This window comes from Schistocerca cancellata, chromosome 2 (genome assembly GCF_023864275.1).
Source record: "Schistocerca cancellata isolate TAMUIC-IGC-003103 chromosome 2, iqSchCanc2.1, whole genome shotgun sequence".
NCBI lineage: Eukaryota > Metazoa > Arthropoda > Insecta > Orthoptera > Acrididae > Schistocerca > Schistocerca cancellata.
Genome location: NC_064627.1, coordinates 9,178,358 through 9,193,755, shown reverse-complemented (window position 1 = coordinate 9,193,755; position 15,398 = coordinate 9,178,358). Strand labels below are relative to the sequence as shown.

General features: G+C 39.6%; 1 protein-coding gene across 1 annotated transcript in view; it reads right to left on the bottom strand.

The window, feature by feature from the left end:
• Positions 1–15,398, bottom strand: part of LOC126161297 (phospholipid-transporting ATPase ABCA3) — a 787,342-nt gene that overhangs the window by 20,977 nt on the left and 750,967 nt on the right. Inside the window, exon 30 of the mRNA XM_049917041.1 lies at positions 4,689–4,840. Coding sequence (XP_049772998.1) covers positions 4,689–4,840 — 152 coding nt within the window. The remainder of the gene's footprint in view (positions 1–4,688; positions 4,841–15,398) is intronic.

Here is a 15,398-nt window from a genome sequence, read left to right as displayed (position 1 = left end):
TAACACCTGCATGTGCTCTTGTTCGCTATGAGAAAAAGAAGGATGTCACCTGTATGTAAAACAAAAATTTAGATTGTTAGGATTGCAGCTCTTGTCTTTTCAGAAATTTGGTCAGTGTGTTTTGGTGATGTGCAAACTGGTTTTACTACCAAATTTCTGAAAATATGTTATATTTATGTGTGCTTCACAACACCTCATCAGGATGCTGAGAAAAAAGGGCTTGCCACACAAAAACATGACAAGCTACCAGCATGAAATAAAATACAAGTGGTCCTGAAAAACGATGCAAACCAAATGTAGAGATTAAACAGAACAGAAATCCACTGACAATGGCACAGAGGTGTTGAACCACGTTTAAGAACTTTTGAAAAAACGGTGTTTTGCATAACTGGCAGACCTTACATCCAACAACATTTAGTTTCTCATTTCTCTACACCACCACAACCACCACCACCACCACCACAACAACAACAACAACAACAACAGGATTCCTTATCTGACTCAGGAAAAATTTGTCAGCAGCAAGCAAGCTGCCAGGATATGAAAGGCTGATGACAACAAAAACTTTCTGTTGTTGTTGTTGTGGTCTTCAGTCCTGAGACTGGTTTGATGCAGCTCTCCATGCTACTCTATCCTGTGCGGGCTTCTTCATCTCCCAGTACCCACTGCAACATACATCCTTCTGAATCTGCTTAGTGTATTCATCTCTTGGTCTCCCCCTACGATTTTTACCCTCCACGCTGCCCTCCAATACTAAATTGGTGATCCCTTGATGCCTCAGAACATGTCCTACCAAGCGATCCCTTCTTCTAGTCAAGTTGTGCCACAAACTTCTCTTCTCCCCAGTCCTATTCAATACTTCTTCATTAGTTATGTGATCTACCCATCTAATCTTCAGCATTCTTCTGTAGCACCACATTTCAAAAGCTTCTATTCTCTTCTTGTCCAAACTATTTACCGTCCATGTTTCACTTCCATACATGGCTACACTCCATACAAATACTTTCAGAAATGACTTCCTGACACTTAAATCTATACTCGATGTTAACAAATTTCTCTTCTTCAGAAACGCTTTCCTTGCCATTGCCAGTCTACATTTTATATCCTCTCTACTTCGACCATCATCAGTTATTTTGCTCCCCAAATAGCAAAACTCCTTTACTACTTTAAGTGTCTCATTTCCTAATCTAATTCCCTCAGCATCACCCGACTTAATTCGACTACATTCCATTATCCTCGTTTTGCTTTTGTTGATGTTCATCTTATACCCTCCCTTCAAGACACCATCCATTCCGTTCAACTGCTCTTCCAAGTCCTTTGCTGTCTCTGACAGAATTACAATGTCATCGGCGAACCTCAAAGTTTTTATTTCTTCTCCATGGATTTTAATACCTATTCCGAATTTTTCTTTTGTTTCCTTTACTGCTTGCTCAATATACAGATTGAATAACATCGGGGAGAGGCTACAACCCTGTCTTACTCCCTTCCCAACCACTGCTTCCCTTTCATGTCCCTCGACTCTTATAACTGCCATCTGGTTTCTGTACAAATTGTAAACAGCCTTTCACTCCCTGTATTTTACCCCTGCCACCTTTAGAATTTGAAAGAGAGTATTCCATCCAACATTGTGAAAAGCTTTCTCTAAGTCTACAAATGCTAGAAACATAGGTTTGCCTTTCCTTAATCTTTCTTCTAAGATAAGTCGTAAGGTCAGTATTGCCTCACGTGTTCCAGTATTTCTACGGAATCCAAACTGATCTTCCCCGAGGTCGGCTTCTACTAGTTTTTCCATTCGTCTGTAAAGAATTCGTGTTAGTATTTTGCAGCTGTGGCTTATTAAACTGATTGTTCGGTAATTTTCACATCTGTCAACACCTGCTTTCTTTGGGATTGGAATTATTATATTCTTCTTGAAGTCTGAGGGTATTTTGCCTGTTTCATACATCTTGCTCACCAGATGGTAAGAGTTTTGTCAGGACTGGCTCTCCCAAGGCCATCAGTAGTTCCAATGGAATGTTGTCTACCCCGGGGGCTTTGTTTCGACTCAGGTCTTTCAGTGCTCTGTCAAACTCTTCACGCAGTATCGTATCTCCCATTTCATCTTCATCTACATCCTCTTCCATTTCCATAATATTGTCCTCAAGTACATTGCCCTTGTATAGACCCTCTATATACTCCTTCCACCTTTCTGCCTTCCCTTCTTTGCTTAGAACTGGGTTTCCATCTGAGCTCTTGATGTTCATACAAGTGGTTCTCTTATCTCCAAAGGTGTCTTTAATTTTCCTGTAGGCAGTATCTATCTTACTCCTAGTGAGATAAGCCTCTACATCCTTGCATTTGTCCTCTAGCCATCCCTGCTTAGCCATTTTGCACTTCCTGTCGATCTCATTTTTGAGACGTTTGTATTCCTTTTTGCCTGCTTCATTTACTGCATTTTTATATTTTCTTCTTTCATCAATTAAATTCAATATTTCTTCTGTTACCCAAGGATTTCTACTAGCCCTCGACTTTTAACCTACTTGATCCTCTGCTGCCTTCACTACTTCATCCCTCAAAGCTACCCATTCTTCTTCTACTGTATTTCTTTCCCCCATTCCTGTCAATTGTTCCCTTGTGCTCTTCCTGAAACTCTGTACAACCTCTGGTTCTTTCAGTTTATACAGGTCCCATCTCATTAAATTCCCACCTTTTTGCAGTTTCTCCAGTTTTAATCTACAGGTCATAACCAATAGATTGTGGTCAGAGTCCACATCTGCCCCAGGAAATGTCTTACAATTTAAAACCTGGTTCCTAAATCTCTGTCTTACCATTATATAATCTATCTGATACCTTTTAGTATCTCCAGGGTTCTTCCATGTATACAACCTTCTATCATGATTCTTAAATCACGTGTTAGCTATGATTAAGTTGTGCTCTGTGCAAAATTCTACCAGGCGGCTTCCTCTTTCATTTCTTAGCCCCAATCCATATTCACCTACTATGTTTCCTTCTCTCCCTTTTCCTACACTCGAATTCCAGTCACCCATGACTATTAAATTTTCGTCTCCCTTCACTATCTGAATAATTTCTTTTATTTCATCATACATTTCTTCAATTTCTTCGTCATCTGCAGAGCTAGTTGGCATATAAACTTGTATTACTGTAGTAGGTGTGGGCTTCGTATCTATCTTGGCCACAATAATGCATTCACTATGCTGTTTGTAGTAGCTTACCCGCGTTCCTATTTTCCTATTCATTATTAAACCTACTCCTGCATTACCCCTATTTGACTTTGTGTTTATAACCCTGTAGTCACCTGACCAGAAGTCTTGTTCCTCCTGCCACCGAACTTCACTAATTCCCACTATATCTAACTTTAACCTATCCATTTCCCTTTTTAAATTTTCTAACCTGCCTGCCCGATTAAGGGATCTGACATTCCACGCTCCGATCCGTAGAACGCCAGTTTTCTTTCTCCTGATAACGATGTCCTCTTGTGTAGTCCCCGCCCGGAGATCCGAATGGGGGACTATTTTACCTCCGGAATATTTTACCCAAGAGGACGCCATCATCATTTAATCATAGAGTAAAGCTGCATGCCCTCGGGAAAAATTACGGCCATAGTTTCCCCTTGCTTTCAGCCGTTCACAGTACCAGCACAGCAAGGCCGTTTTGGTTATTATTACAAGGCCAGATCAGTCAATCATCCAGACTGTTGCCCTTGCAACTACTGAAAAGGCTGCTGCCCCTCTTCAGGAACCACACGTTTGTCTGGTCTCTCAACAGATACCCCTCCATTGTGGTTGTACCTACGGTACGGCTATCTGTATCGCTGAGGCACGCAAGCCTCCCCACGAACGGCAAGGTCCATGGTTCATAGGGGGAAGAAAAACTTTCTATGAGGCAGAAATGAACGTATGTAGGAGACAGCAGTCAGTAGTAAATGAGTATATGGCAGGGGGACCATCAACTGCGGATTCCCCTGACACATTCATTGGAAGTGTGAGGCTGCAGAAGTTTTCTTTATTGAAAATGATAATTTGGATTAGTTTCTGGGGGATGGGGAGACCCATCCATATTTGCCATTTGGTTACTGACAGCCTCTTTTCAAGGTTGGCAGCTATGTATATAAATTGTGATTAATATAAAACATGAACAAGGGTCACAACAAACTTCCTTGGCACATGACACTTCCTTGGCACACAAATGAAATTACTTTTACATCTGCTCTGTACCAAAAAATCCTCAGTCCAGTCACAAATTTCATTTTATATCCCACACTATCACATGTTCATTAATAAGTGTTGATGCAGTTCTGAGTTAAATGCTTTCTGCAACTTAAGAAATGCTGAATCTACCTTTTTGTCTTGATCTGTGAATTTCAGAATGTCAGGTGAGGAAAGCAGGAGTTGGGTAACATGACTGATGAGGCTTGCTAGAATGAAAGTCATTCTGTTCGAGATACTTCCTTACTTCTGCACTCAGAATATGTTAAGGCATTCAGTGGTACAATATAACATGATCAATTTTCATATGCCATGAAAATACATATTGGGAACTTTTTTGAAATAATCGTAAAATCATTTCCCATCACAATGACAAATCCTTCCATCTTTTCCTATCAACAGACAGCAATACTTTTTATATTCTTTTCTCTATATCAACAGTTTAAGCCTTTAAACACTAGTTGTTGCTCATTATGTACATACCTGTTCTAGAGTAGTTTGGCCTATGGAATAATCTTCAATATTAAACTTCAACTTCACATCTTCCATAATTCCAAACATCCTAGACCAAGGAAATTTTGAATTAGGTATATAGTACGTCAGGAAGATATCATGTTCCTCTCGAAGTACTGCACCTGTCAATTAAATTACTTTTATCAGTTAAATATAATCATAAAACAGTAGCAATATGATCATACTTACTCTTTATGTTGTTCTTTGAGCTCTGTCTGAAGACTGCTCATACTAATGGTGATAAAACAACACTGTTCATTTATGCAATATAGTTAATTTATCGAGTGTAAGTAGCGGAGATTCAAGTTGGGGGAAAAATAATAAATTAAAATTCAAGGTTTTACAACGAAAAGCACTTCATTTGGCTTGTAGAGAAAAGTAATTTGCGATGCACAAACAATATTGCATGGAATAGCAGGAGGGGAGAAGTAGAGACGGGGAAAAAGATTAGGGAGTGTGTTGTTGGAATATTAGGCTGTGTAGTGCTAAAGTGGGAATAGGGAAGGGGTTAGGTAGATGGAGTACAGGGACTAGGGAAGGTTGAGTCCAGGGCACATTATGGGAATGTAGAATATAATGCATGGAGCGTTTCCATCTGTGCAGTTTAGAAAAGCTGGTAGATGTCCAGACGATGCAGTCTGTGGAGCAGTCACCAAAGTGAAGGACATCATGTTGGATTGCATGCCTAGCAACTAGGTGGTACAGCTGTGTCTTGGCAAGTCATGTGGACAGAAAGCTTGTTAGTTATCATGTCCACCGAGAATGTGGCACAGTGGTTGCAGCTAAGTTGGTACATCACATGGTTGCATTCACAGGTGGCCCTTTGACAGGGCTGGAGTAGGTGGTAGTGGGGGATGTATGGGACAGGTCTTATATCCAGTTCTATTGCAGGGATATGAAACATGAGGCAAGGTATTGGGAGCAAGGGCAGAGTAGGAACACACAAGGATATTGTGTAGGTTCTGCAGGTGGCAGGAACCACTTTGGGACAGATGGGAAGGATAGTGGGTAGGAAATTCCTCATTTCAGGGCACAACAAGAAGCAGTTGAAACTCCAGTGGAGAATGTGATTAAACTGCTTCAGTCACCAGTGGAACTGAGTCACAAGGGGAGTGCTCCTCTGTGGCCAGATGGTGGGTCTGTGGGAGGTGGTAGGTGACTGGAGAGACAAGACATGCGAGATACAAGGTTGAGACAGTACTTTAGGTCAGTGAAGGCCTCACTGAGTCCCTTGATATATTTGGAGAGCGACTGTTCATCACTGCAGATATGATGACCAAGGGGGGATAGGCTATATGGATAGGACTACTTGGTACTGAATGGGTGGCAGCCGTTGAAGTGAAAGTATTCTGGCGGTTGGTACTTTTTTTGGACAGAGACACTAATGTAGCTGTCCTTGAGGCAGAGTTCATCATCGAGGAAGGTGGCACATTTGCTTATGAACCCTACCGGTCAGACTCAACCCAAAACCAATATCGACTCATTTCACTCCTCCATCTAACAGTGATCTGCCACCACTGCCTCCAGATCACCCCCTGTTAACATCCTTAACATTCCAGAATTTCTTAACCTCAAATCTTGCCTCACCATCATACCACTCTGATGTCCACCAAACCTATGCAATATCCTGGCCCATCCCTGCTCCAAACCCCTTGCCTCACTGCTCATATTCTTGCAATAGACTGGTTGCAAGACCTCCCTTGTACATCTTCTCATAACCACTTGCTCAAATCCAGCCACAGGCATCTCCTACCACATCAAAGGCAGGGCTACATGTGAAAGCAGTCATATCATTTACTGCTGCAGAACATGCTGTCCAACACAATGTGTTTCTCTCCAGTGATTGAGATCCTTTCTCCTGACACCAGCTTTTCTGGATCCCTCAGTTGGAATATATCCTATGTTCCAGTAGAGCCCTGGCCTCATCCTTCACCTTCGCCTTCTGTGCTCCCATTCCATTCCAACACTACACAGCCTTCTATTCCACCAACACATCCACTAGTTTATTTTCCATTCTCTCCTTATCTCCTTTTCTGCTTGACACCCCCCCCCCCCCAAACCTCTCAACCTGCTACCTTCCTGCTCCCTGCTTCTGCCTCTCCATATCCCTAACACTCGTGTCATATTGCTTCTCCCATCAGGCACAGCTGCAGTCTGCAGGCCGGCCAGAGATAGTGGTAATGTATGTGTGACTTGTGCTTATATGAATGTGTGTTGTTTCTAATTCAGAAGGAGGCCTGTTGGCTGAAAGCTTAAATGTTCAGTAGTCTTTTTATTGTGACTGTTGGCAACTCAGTGTCTTCTGTGTGTGGTGAGTAGCAATCTATCCTTTTCATAATGTTGCAGTTATGAGATAAAATTTTATTGGCACAGGAAAAGTATGGACAATATATGTTTACATTTCAGGTGCAGCTGAATGTCTCATTACTATCCGTAGCTGATACAGTCATTTTTTGCATATAAGAGCAAAGATGGAGGATAAAGAATGTGCTGTATATTTTGTGGTTCTGATTATGTGTAATAACACAGATGTATGGGTAATATCTGTCAGCAATGAAGTTATAACTGAATTCCACAGAATGTTTTTTCCTTTCCTACACATCGGTAAGAGTTAGATTCAAAAGCTATAAGTTTTGTTGTAGTATAATAACAAGTACACATATAAGGCGTTACTATCATTTAAAAAAAAAAAAAAATATGTCATAAATATTGGTTCAAAGCTGAAGACTGTCCATGGCAAATTAGAGATAATATGGAAATTAGACTAATAACAGCATTTCATAAACATGAATGCAAATTTAATGAAGACTGTGTATACACAATTTGTCAATGAAAACAAAGAATCTAATTTTTTCATCGAGAGCATTATTTTACAAGCCTGAACTCCTATAACGCCAACACAAAATAGAATGGAAACATTATACTTACTGAGCACTAATAAGACACTGAACATCAAGAAAAGGTTAGAATTAGCTGCAAAAGTTAGGAAGTATGTGTGCCAACTGAAATTGGTGTCTGTAGTCATAGAATCCTTAGAAAGTCTTTTAAATTGTCAGGTAGCATTGCTGGTGGCCAATTACCTTCAGGGGGGGAAAGGTTTAGTACTGCATGACATGTATAAAACTGACAACACTGTTCTAGCTTTAGTAACTAACGGCACCTCCCTAATAGTGGTGAGAGGGAGAGGAAGGGCAGACCACTCAGTACCTGAGATGATTGGCAGCTGTGATGGGTCTGTCCCCATCCTCACTGCAGGCCACACCATCACAGGTCTTATACATAAAGTCTAACTGAGAAATTTTGCATTATACATTAACACAGCCAAAGCAAATGTGAATTTATTTACTGATAGAAACCACTTTAATATTTCTATGCAAGTTTGTCTTTCTGATTCCTTTATCTAACAACAAGGAGAACAGTTTTCTCAGCACAAACTGTTACTCAACCACAAACAAAATATTCCAAAGTGAAGTACCTTAAAGACAATATGCAGAGTGTGACATAATAAAAGGAACCTGTAAGTCTATACAATGATGAGCTAAAACATTATGACCCATTGTTACTAGCATTTCGGTCTACCTTTGGAACACAATACATAATCAATTCTACATGGCACGGATCCGATGAGTAAACGGTAGGTTTCTGATGTACGTGGCCCCCAAATGTCTCTGCACAGGTCACGTAAATTACAGGGTGCAGCATTCCAGAAGGGTTATGATTGGGCAAATTCGGTGGCTGAGACAGTGACTTGAGTTAGTGCTCCCCAAACCACTGTATCATTATTCTGGCATTGTGAATGGAAAATTACCCAGGCAGAAAATGAGTATTAACTGTAGAAGATAAGAAATATACCTCTCATAATGCAGAAATTCATGATCACAATACCAGACAAGTACAAAATTACGATATGATACACAGAAGACTGAAAGAAACTGCAAACAGTCGATATATTAATGGAGCAAAATACTTCAATGCACTGCCAAATGAACTGAAGGTAATAACTGGAGAGACATTCAAAAAACATCTAAAATCGTGGCTCATTGAGGAGTGCTTCTATAGCCTACTGTAGAAACTAAAATCTAAAGTATTATTATGCCAAATAATTTGGACTACATTCTTAAGTTCCTATTATAAAGTAAAATTAGATTGTATACTGTTGTATTGTACTACCAATTGCTATGCATGTAATTACATGTTTCACGCAAATAAATTACAAAATTACCGTACGGAGTGACATCGACTATGAAGGGATGAGAGTGATTCACAACAATCAAAGCATAATCAAGTTTGGCAGTAAACATTATACTGTTGTGGTGTTCAGTCCAAAGACTGTTTTGGTACATCTCTCCATCCAAGTCTATGATGTGTGCGAGGAAAGTAATGAGACTAGTTTTTTATCTACTAAAGTTTTGATTTTTTTCAGAAAACAATATTGCTCCTTCAAAGTAGTTCCTCCCGGCAGCTATACACCAGAGGAGTTGTTGTTCCCGGTCATGGTAGCAGCATTGAAGACTTCAGTTGGTACAGCCTTTAACATGACAGTCACATTCTTTTGAATGTTCTTTAAGAGATCCAAAAATAGCATCCTTTTAAGATATTTTTTCAATTTCGGTAAAAGAAAAAAGTCACAAGACACAGATCAGGTGATCAGGGGGTCTGTGGAACAACAGAAATGCCTTTTGAGGTCAAAAATTCCATGCCGGAAGTGGCTGTGTGATATGAGGCATTCTTGTGATGCAGTGTCCACTTGTATGCAATGTCTGGTCTCACTTGATTCACCCCTTTCCTGAATATTCCAAGCACATCTTTGTATAACACTTGGTTGACAGTCTGTCCTGGAGGAACAAATCGCTTATGCACGATGCCCCTTCTCATAAAAAAACAAATCACTATTACTTTGATCTTCGATTTGCTCATTTGAGCTTTTCGTGGCTGAGAAGATGTCTCAGTGTGTCACTTCTCACCTTGCCACTTTGTCTCAGGTTCATACTCAAAATTCAGGCTTCATCACCTGCGATCACATGACTGAACCATTCACGATCATTGGTAATCCTTTAGAGAAGATCAATGCACACCTTTCTTCGATTGTTCTTCTACTCAGTTGTGAGAGGTTTTCCAGGACCATTTTGGCACAAACCTACCACGCGTGCATATTTTCAGTCAAATTTTGATCTATAGTGAAAGTCTTTAAGTTTAAGTTTAACATCCTTATTGTTAAATGTCTGTCCGATCTCACAAGAGAATGCATGCGTTTGATGTTTTTGTCAGTTGAAGCTGGAGATCTCCCTGAGTCGGGTTCATTTCCAACATGTTCTCCGCCTACCAAAAATGATTTGTGCCAGCGAAAAACTTTGCTCTCAGTAAGGAATGTTCTCCAGAGACCTGCTCCAACTTTTCAAAAGTCGCACTTGTGTATTTCCTGAGTTTAACACAAACCTTGATTGCATAAAGTTGCTGTAAATTCTTCTGTTCCATTTTCGTAACAAAAGCACAACTTCACTGATGGTGCTCTCAAAAATCAAGTGAGGTGAAACTCAAACTGAGCTTCTGGAAGATGTGAACACTCCTGTCTACACAAGTAGAACAACACAGTGTTGCCACATTCCTCACAGTGTTGTCAGTCTCATTACATTTCTAACTCACCTCACATTTTGCGAAAGTCTCATCTTTGAATAACTACTCAACCAGCAAACATTTGCTTATTGTACTTAAGCCTCAGTCATCACACTCTATAATTTTTACTCCCTACACATTCTTCCATTACCAAACTGACAATTCCTCTATGAAACTCCAGGTAGGAGTATAAACAATGTAGGAAATGAGGGATTGCTGCTTATTGTACAGAAGACACCTTAAGTTGCAGACAGGCACAAGGACACTTACATAGAGCTTTCAGCCTCAGCCTTCAACAGTAAAAGAGAGACACACACCATTCATAAACACATGCACACAGACCGCCAATCCACCATCTCGCACCAGAGATGCTGGAGCTGGCAGTCGAGTGTGCATCAGGTGTGCTTGCTTGTGTAAGAATGGTGGGTGTCTCTCTTTTACTAATGAAGGCTGTGACTGAAGGCTTTATGCAAGTGTGTTTTAATTGTGCATGTCTGCAACTTAATGATCCTTTCTTTTATTCACTTTGTGCCATAAATTTCTTTTTTCTTCAAATTTTATTCAGCATATCTTCTTTAATTATTTGGTATACCCATGTACACTTCAAACAATGGAAAATCCAGGATGGAATGTAACAATATGAGAGAAGGAAAGTTGCTACTCACCATATAGCAGAGATGCTGAGCTGCGATAGGCACAACAAAAAGATTGTGAATCTTTTTATTGTGCCTACCGCAGCTCAGCATCTCCACTATATTGTGAGTAGTAACTTTCCTTCTCTTGTATTATTACATGTACTCTTCAAGATACTTCTGTAGCTCCACATTTCACTTTCATAGATGGCTACACACCAAACCATTACTTTCAGGAAAGACATCCTTAAATTTAATATTATATCTACCATTAACCCTTTAACTGCTCTGGACGTATTACCGCGCACCTTTGTACCTGTCCCTGTGTGCTCTGAATGTGTTTTCATGTGCCACCAGTCCTACTTGGTACTCTAAATGTGTCTACACCCACTGCCTTAGTAGTACCCGTGTCCTCCTGACATGTTGAGATGTGCTGCGCTGCCACTTCTTCCGTGGCCTCTGGCCGCATTAACACACCCAGGCGTATATTCATGCCGAGTGCCTAGGAGCTGTTCGGCATTCCACTGGCACAGTTGAAGTCTCGCGATTGTTTGCTGCTGTGTTCTTGTGTTGTAGTTTTCGTCTGTGCTTTTACTGACTGTTGACAACGTTAATGTTTTGAGAAGAAAATAGCATGCTGCCATGGTTGTACTGATGAAGAAATCATCGAAATTCTCACTAGAAGCGACAGTGAGAATGAAATTTTTGACAGCAATGGTAGTGATTATTCTTCGACTAAATCTCAAACGTACATTCCTGTGCCGAGTACTTCAGCTGGAACAGCACATATGTCAACAAGGGAGGAGTATCATTCAGAATCTGATGAGTCTGAGAGTGATAGTGAAGTGCCAGTGAAAAGAGCTCATTTAAGTGACATGTTTGACTGGAAGAAAAGTGATTTTTGTCCTTTTTTTTTTTTTTTACATGAAAGAAAATACGCCAGAATCAGAGCATTCTCATTTGTCCAGATGGAAAGAAACAGGTTTCAAGGAACTGTATTTCTTTTTCACTTTTTTTATGCTAATGGCTCATGTGAAAAAGCTGAAAATCATTGGCTACTTTGCCACAGACATACTCTTGAACACTCCTGTTTCTGGTGAAATTATGTCCATGGACTGTTTTCTGTTAATTTTAAGAATGCTTCAATTCAGTGATAACTCTGTAAGCAATGGAGGAGACAGGTTATTTAAAATTAGGTATACTGTTGATAAAATTCGCACAACATTTCGCAGCACATTTCATCCATACTAAAAGCTCTGCATTGACGAAAGCCTCTTGTTGTTCAAAGGTTGATTATTGTTCAAACAGCACATTCCCTCCAAAAGAAGTAGCTCTGGAATAAAAACATTTGTGCTATGTGACTGCCAGGTGGGTTATATCCTCGATTTCATTGTTTACATGGGCACAAATACTGAAATTGAATTCCACAATCTGAGGAAAAGTGGCAACATAGTAGCAATGTTGATGAAACCATTTTTAGGAAAGGGACATACGTTCTATGTCCATAATTGGTATTGAAGCTCAGGCCTGTTCCTCTGGCTTCATAACCATGGAACAAGCGCATGTGGTACTGTTCGCAAAAACATATGCAACATGCCAAAATTACAGAACAAACTAAAATGAGGAGAAATACAGTTGATGTCCACTGACACAATCCTTGTGATGAAATGGTGTGACAAAACAGAAGTGTGGATGCTGACCACCTGTAATACTGCAGAAATGGTTGATACGGAAAAGACAAACAGAAAGACAGGTGGAAGATTAAGGAAACCACAATGTATTGCAGATAACAACAAGAGTATGGGTGCTGTTGACTGCTGCGACATGCTGCTGAGTTCAGTGCAATCAGTACGAAAGACTGTCAAGTGGTACAAAAAATTCTTTTTCCACATACTGGATCTGTGCATTTTAAATGTCGATGCTCTCCACAGAGTAGTAGTAACAGGATGAAAAATGCAACTAGCGGAATTTCATATGTGTCTGGTAAGAGAGCTTGTTGAAGCTTATGCAAAAGAACGGAGGAAAGCTGGTAGAGGAAGGTGGTCTGGAGACAAGAATCCTCTATGATTTCCTGAGAGGCATTTTCCAAAGATCACTGAGATGGAAAACTCAAAGAAACATATGCCAACGTGCCGGTGCACAGTATGCTCGAAGCAGAAAGTGCGCTGAGAAACGAGATACAAATGTAGAGCATGCAACATACCACTATGTGTAGTGCCATGTTTTGAGGCCTATCACACTAAACGAAACTATTAACTGTCTATAATCACTCAGAAGAGAAGAAATGACATTGATAATTTTCTAAAAGTAAATGTCAACAAAAAGAAAATAAAGATAAAAAATACAAAAATTGTATACAAAATAAAAAAAAACAAAAACATATATATTTTTAACTTCGCCAGTGCCAGTCCAAAGCCCAGATCAAAAAGAAGAATGGAAAATATATTCAGAAGGTGCAAAAGATATTCCAATACTTAGGATTTCTGATTTTGAAACCATTTTTAGAAGTATTACTGCACTCTCAAAAACATGAACTGCATTTCTCAGTTGCTATTAAATCTATTACGTATGTTAGGCATAAAACTAAAACAAGCATAGTGCTACATTGCTGATTTAAACAAACATCCTGTTTGTTTACATGGCCATCTTCTGCAGCAGCTCTAACAATTAATTATTGTTAGCTTTGCCGTCTTAATCTTACTGCAATTAATGAAGAAGAATTTCACACTAGACGCATTTTGCTTTTATTTACAAAGCATCTTCTCTGGTCATTGGTGTTCCTGCTTCATGTTTACATCCTTTGCATACCACTTGCCTTCCCTCTCCTCATTAGTGGAGGTTGACATCTACATATAGCTGGCAGTTTTTTTGAAGTTTTCAGCTTTTTCTTCCGCTGCATCAGCACTGTAGCTCACCTCACGTGGAACTTGAGTTCCATAAATGGGGTGAGGTACAGTGCGAATGCAGTGGAAGAAAAAGCTGAAAATGGCAAAAAAGACTGCCAGCTATTTGTGTACAAAAATGTTGTCTTTAGAAGTCAACCTCCACTAATGAAGAGAGGGAAAGCAGTGGTGTGCAAAGGATATAAACATGAAGCAGGAAAACCAGTGAACACAGAAGATGCTTTGTAAATAAAAGTGAAACGTGTCAGGAGTGAAATTATGTTTCATTAATTGCAGTTAGCTTAAGATGGCAAAGCTAACAATAATTAATTCTACATATCGTTCATTATAGTGATTCTTGGCAACATAAGCAGTTTCAATGCACATCATGTGTGTCCAGTAATTCATCTGACAATTCAAAGCCACGGAAAAAGTATTGAGATACATCATGTGTCAGTGATCACACTCAGAAGGCGAGACAACCACAAACACCATGGCTCAACAAATATTCAGCACAGGGTGTGCTCGGCCAAGTGGTGAGCTCAGCTGCAGGTTGATGGGGAAAGCCATTAGTACAGGTACCAGGATTAGACAGCCTCAATGGTGTGCTCGAACTGGCTAGATGGATGCATGGCTGCAGCAGCTAAAGGGTTAACAAATTTTTCTTTTACAGAAACACTTATCTTGCTACTGCCACACTGAATTTTATATTCTCTCTAATCTGTCCACAGTCAGTTATTTTGCTGCCCAAATAAAAATACTCATTTACTACTTTTATGATCTAATTTCTTAATATAATAAGTTTTACTTTTGTTTATGTTAATCTTATAATCTCTTTTCCACATAAACTCAGAACCTACAAGTATTACCATAGGAACACAGACATGCATTGACCACATTCTCACAAACATAACAAAGAAGAACATAAACATAAACACCATAGAAAACAATATATTTGACCACAGAGTCCTTACTATGAAGATTGATCTACGGAATGTCAATATAAGTAAAAGTGATACATTTATGTACAAAAGAAAATTTAATTATAATTAACTTACGGCGGTATTAGGAAATGACAAATGGTAATCAGTTTACAATGTAACAAATGTGAATGATAAATGGGAAAACTTCTATAAACTATTCAATAACTTTAAAAGCAGTGTGGCCTCAGCTGCCTGAGACTGCAGTTGTGTGTGTGAATAGCATTTGTGTGAGTTTGTATGTGTGTGTTTGTTATTTAATTTAAACAAAGGCCTTACTGGCCGAAAGCTATATTTGTGACAGTCTTTTTGTTGTGCCTATCTGCAACTCAGCATCTCCACTATATGGGGAGTAGCAACTTCCCTTTCAACAATATTGTTACATTCCATCCTGGATTTTCCATTGTTTGATATTTTATCAATGAGTCACTGTTGGAATCAGCCAACTAATACAAATACCTGGGTGTAACACTTTATATGGATATGAAACTGAATGGTCATGTAGGCTTAGTCATGAGTTGAGCAGATGGTAGATTTCAATTTATAGGTACAATACTGGGGAAGTGCAATCAG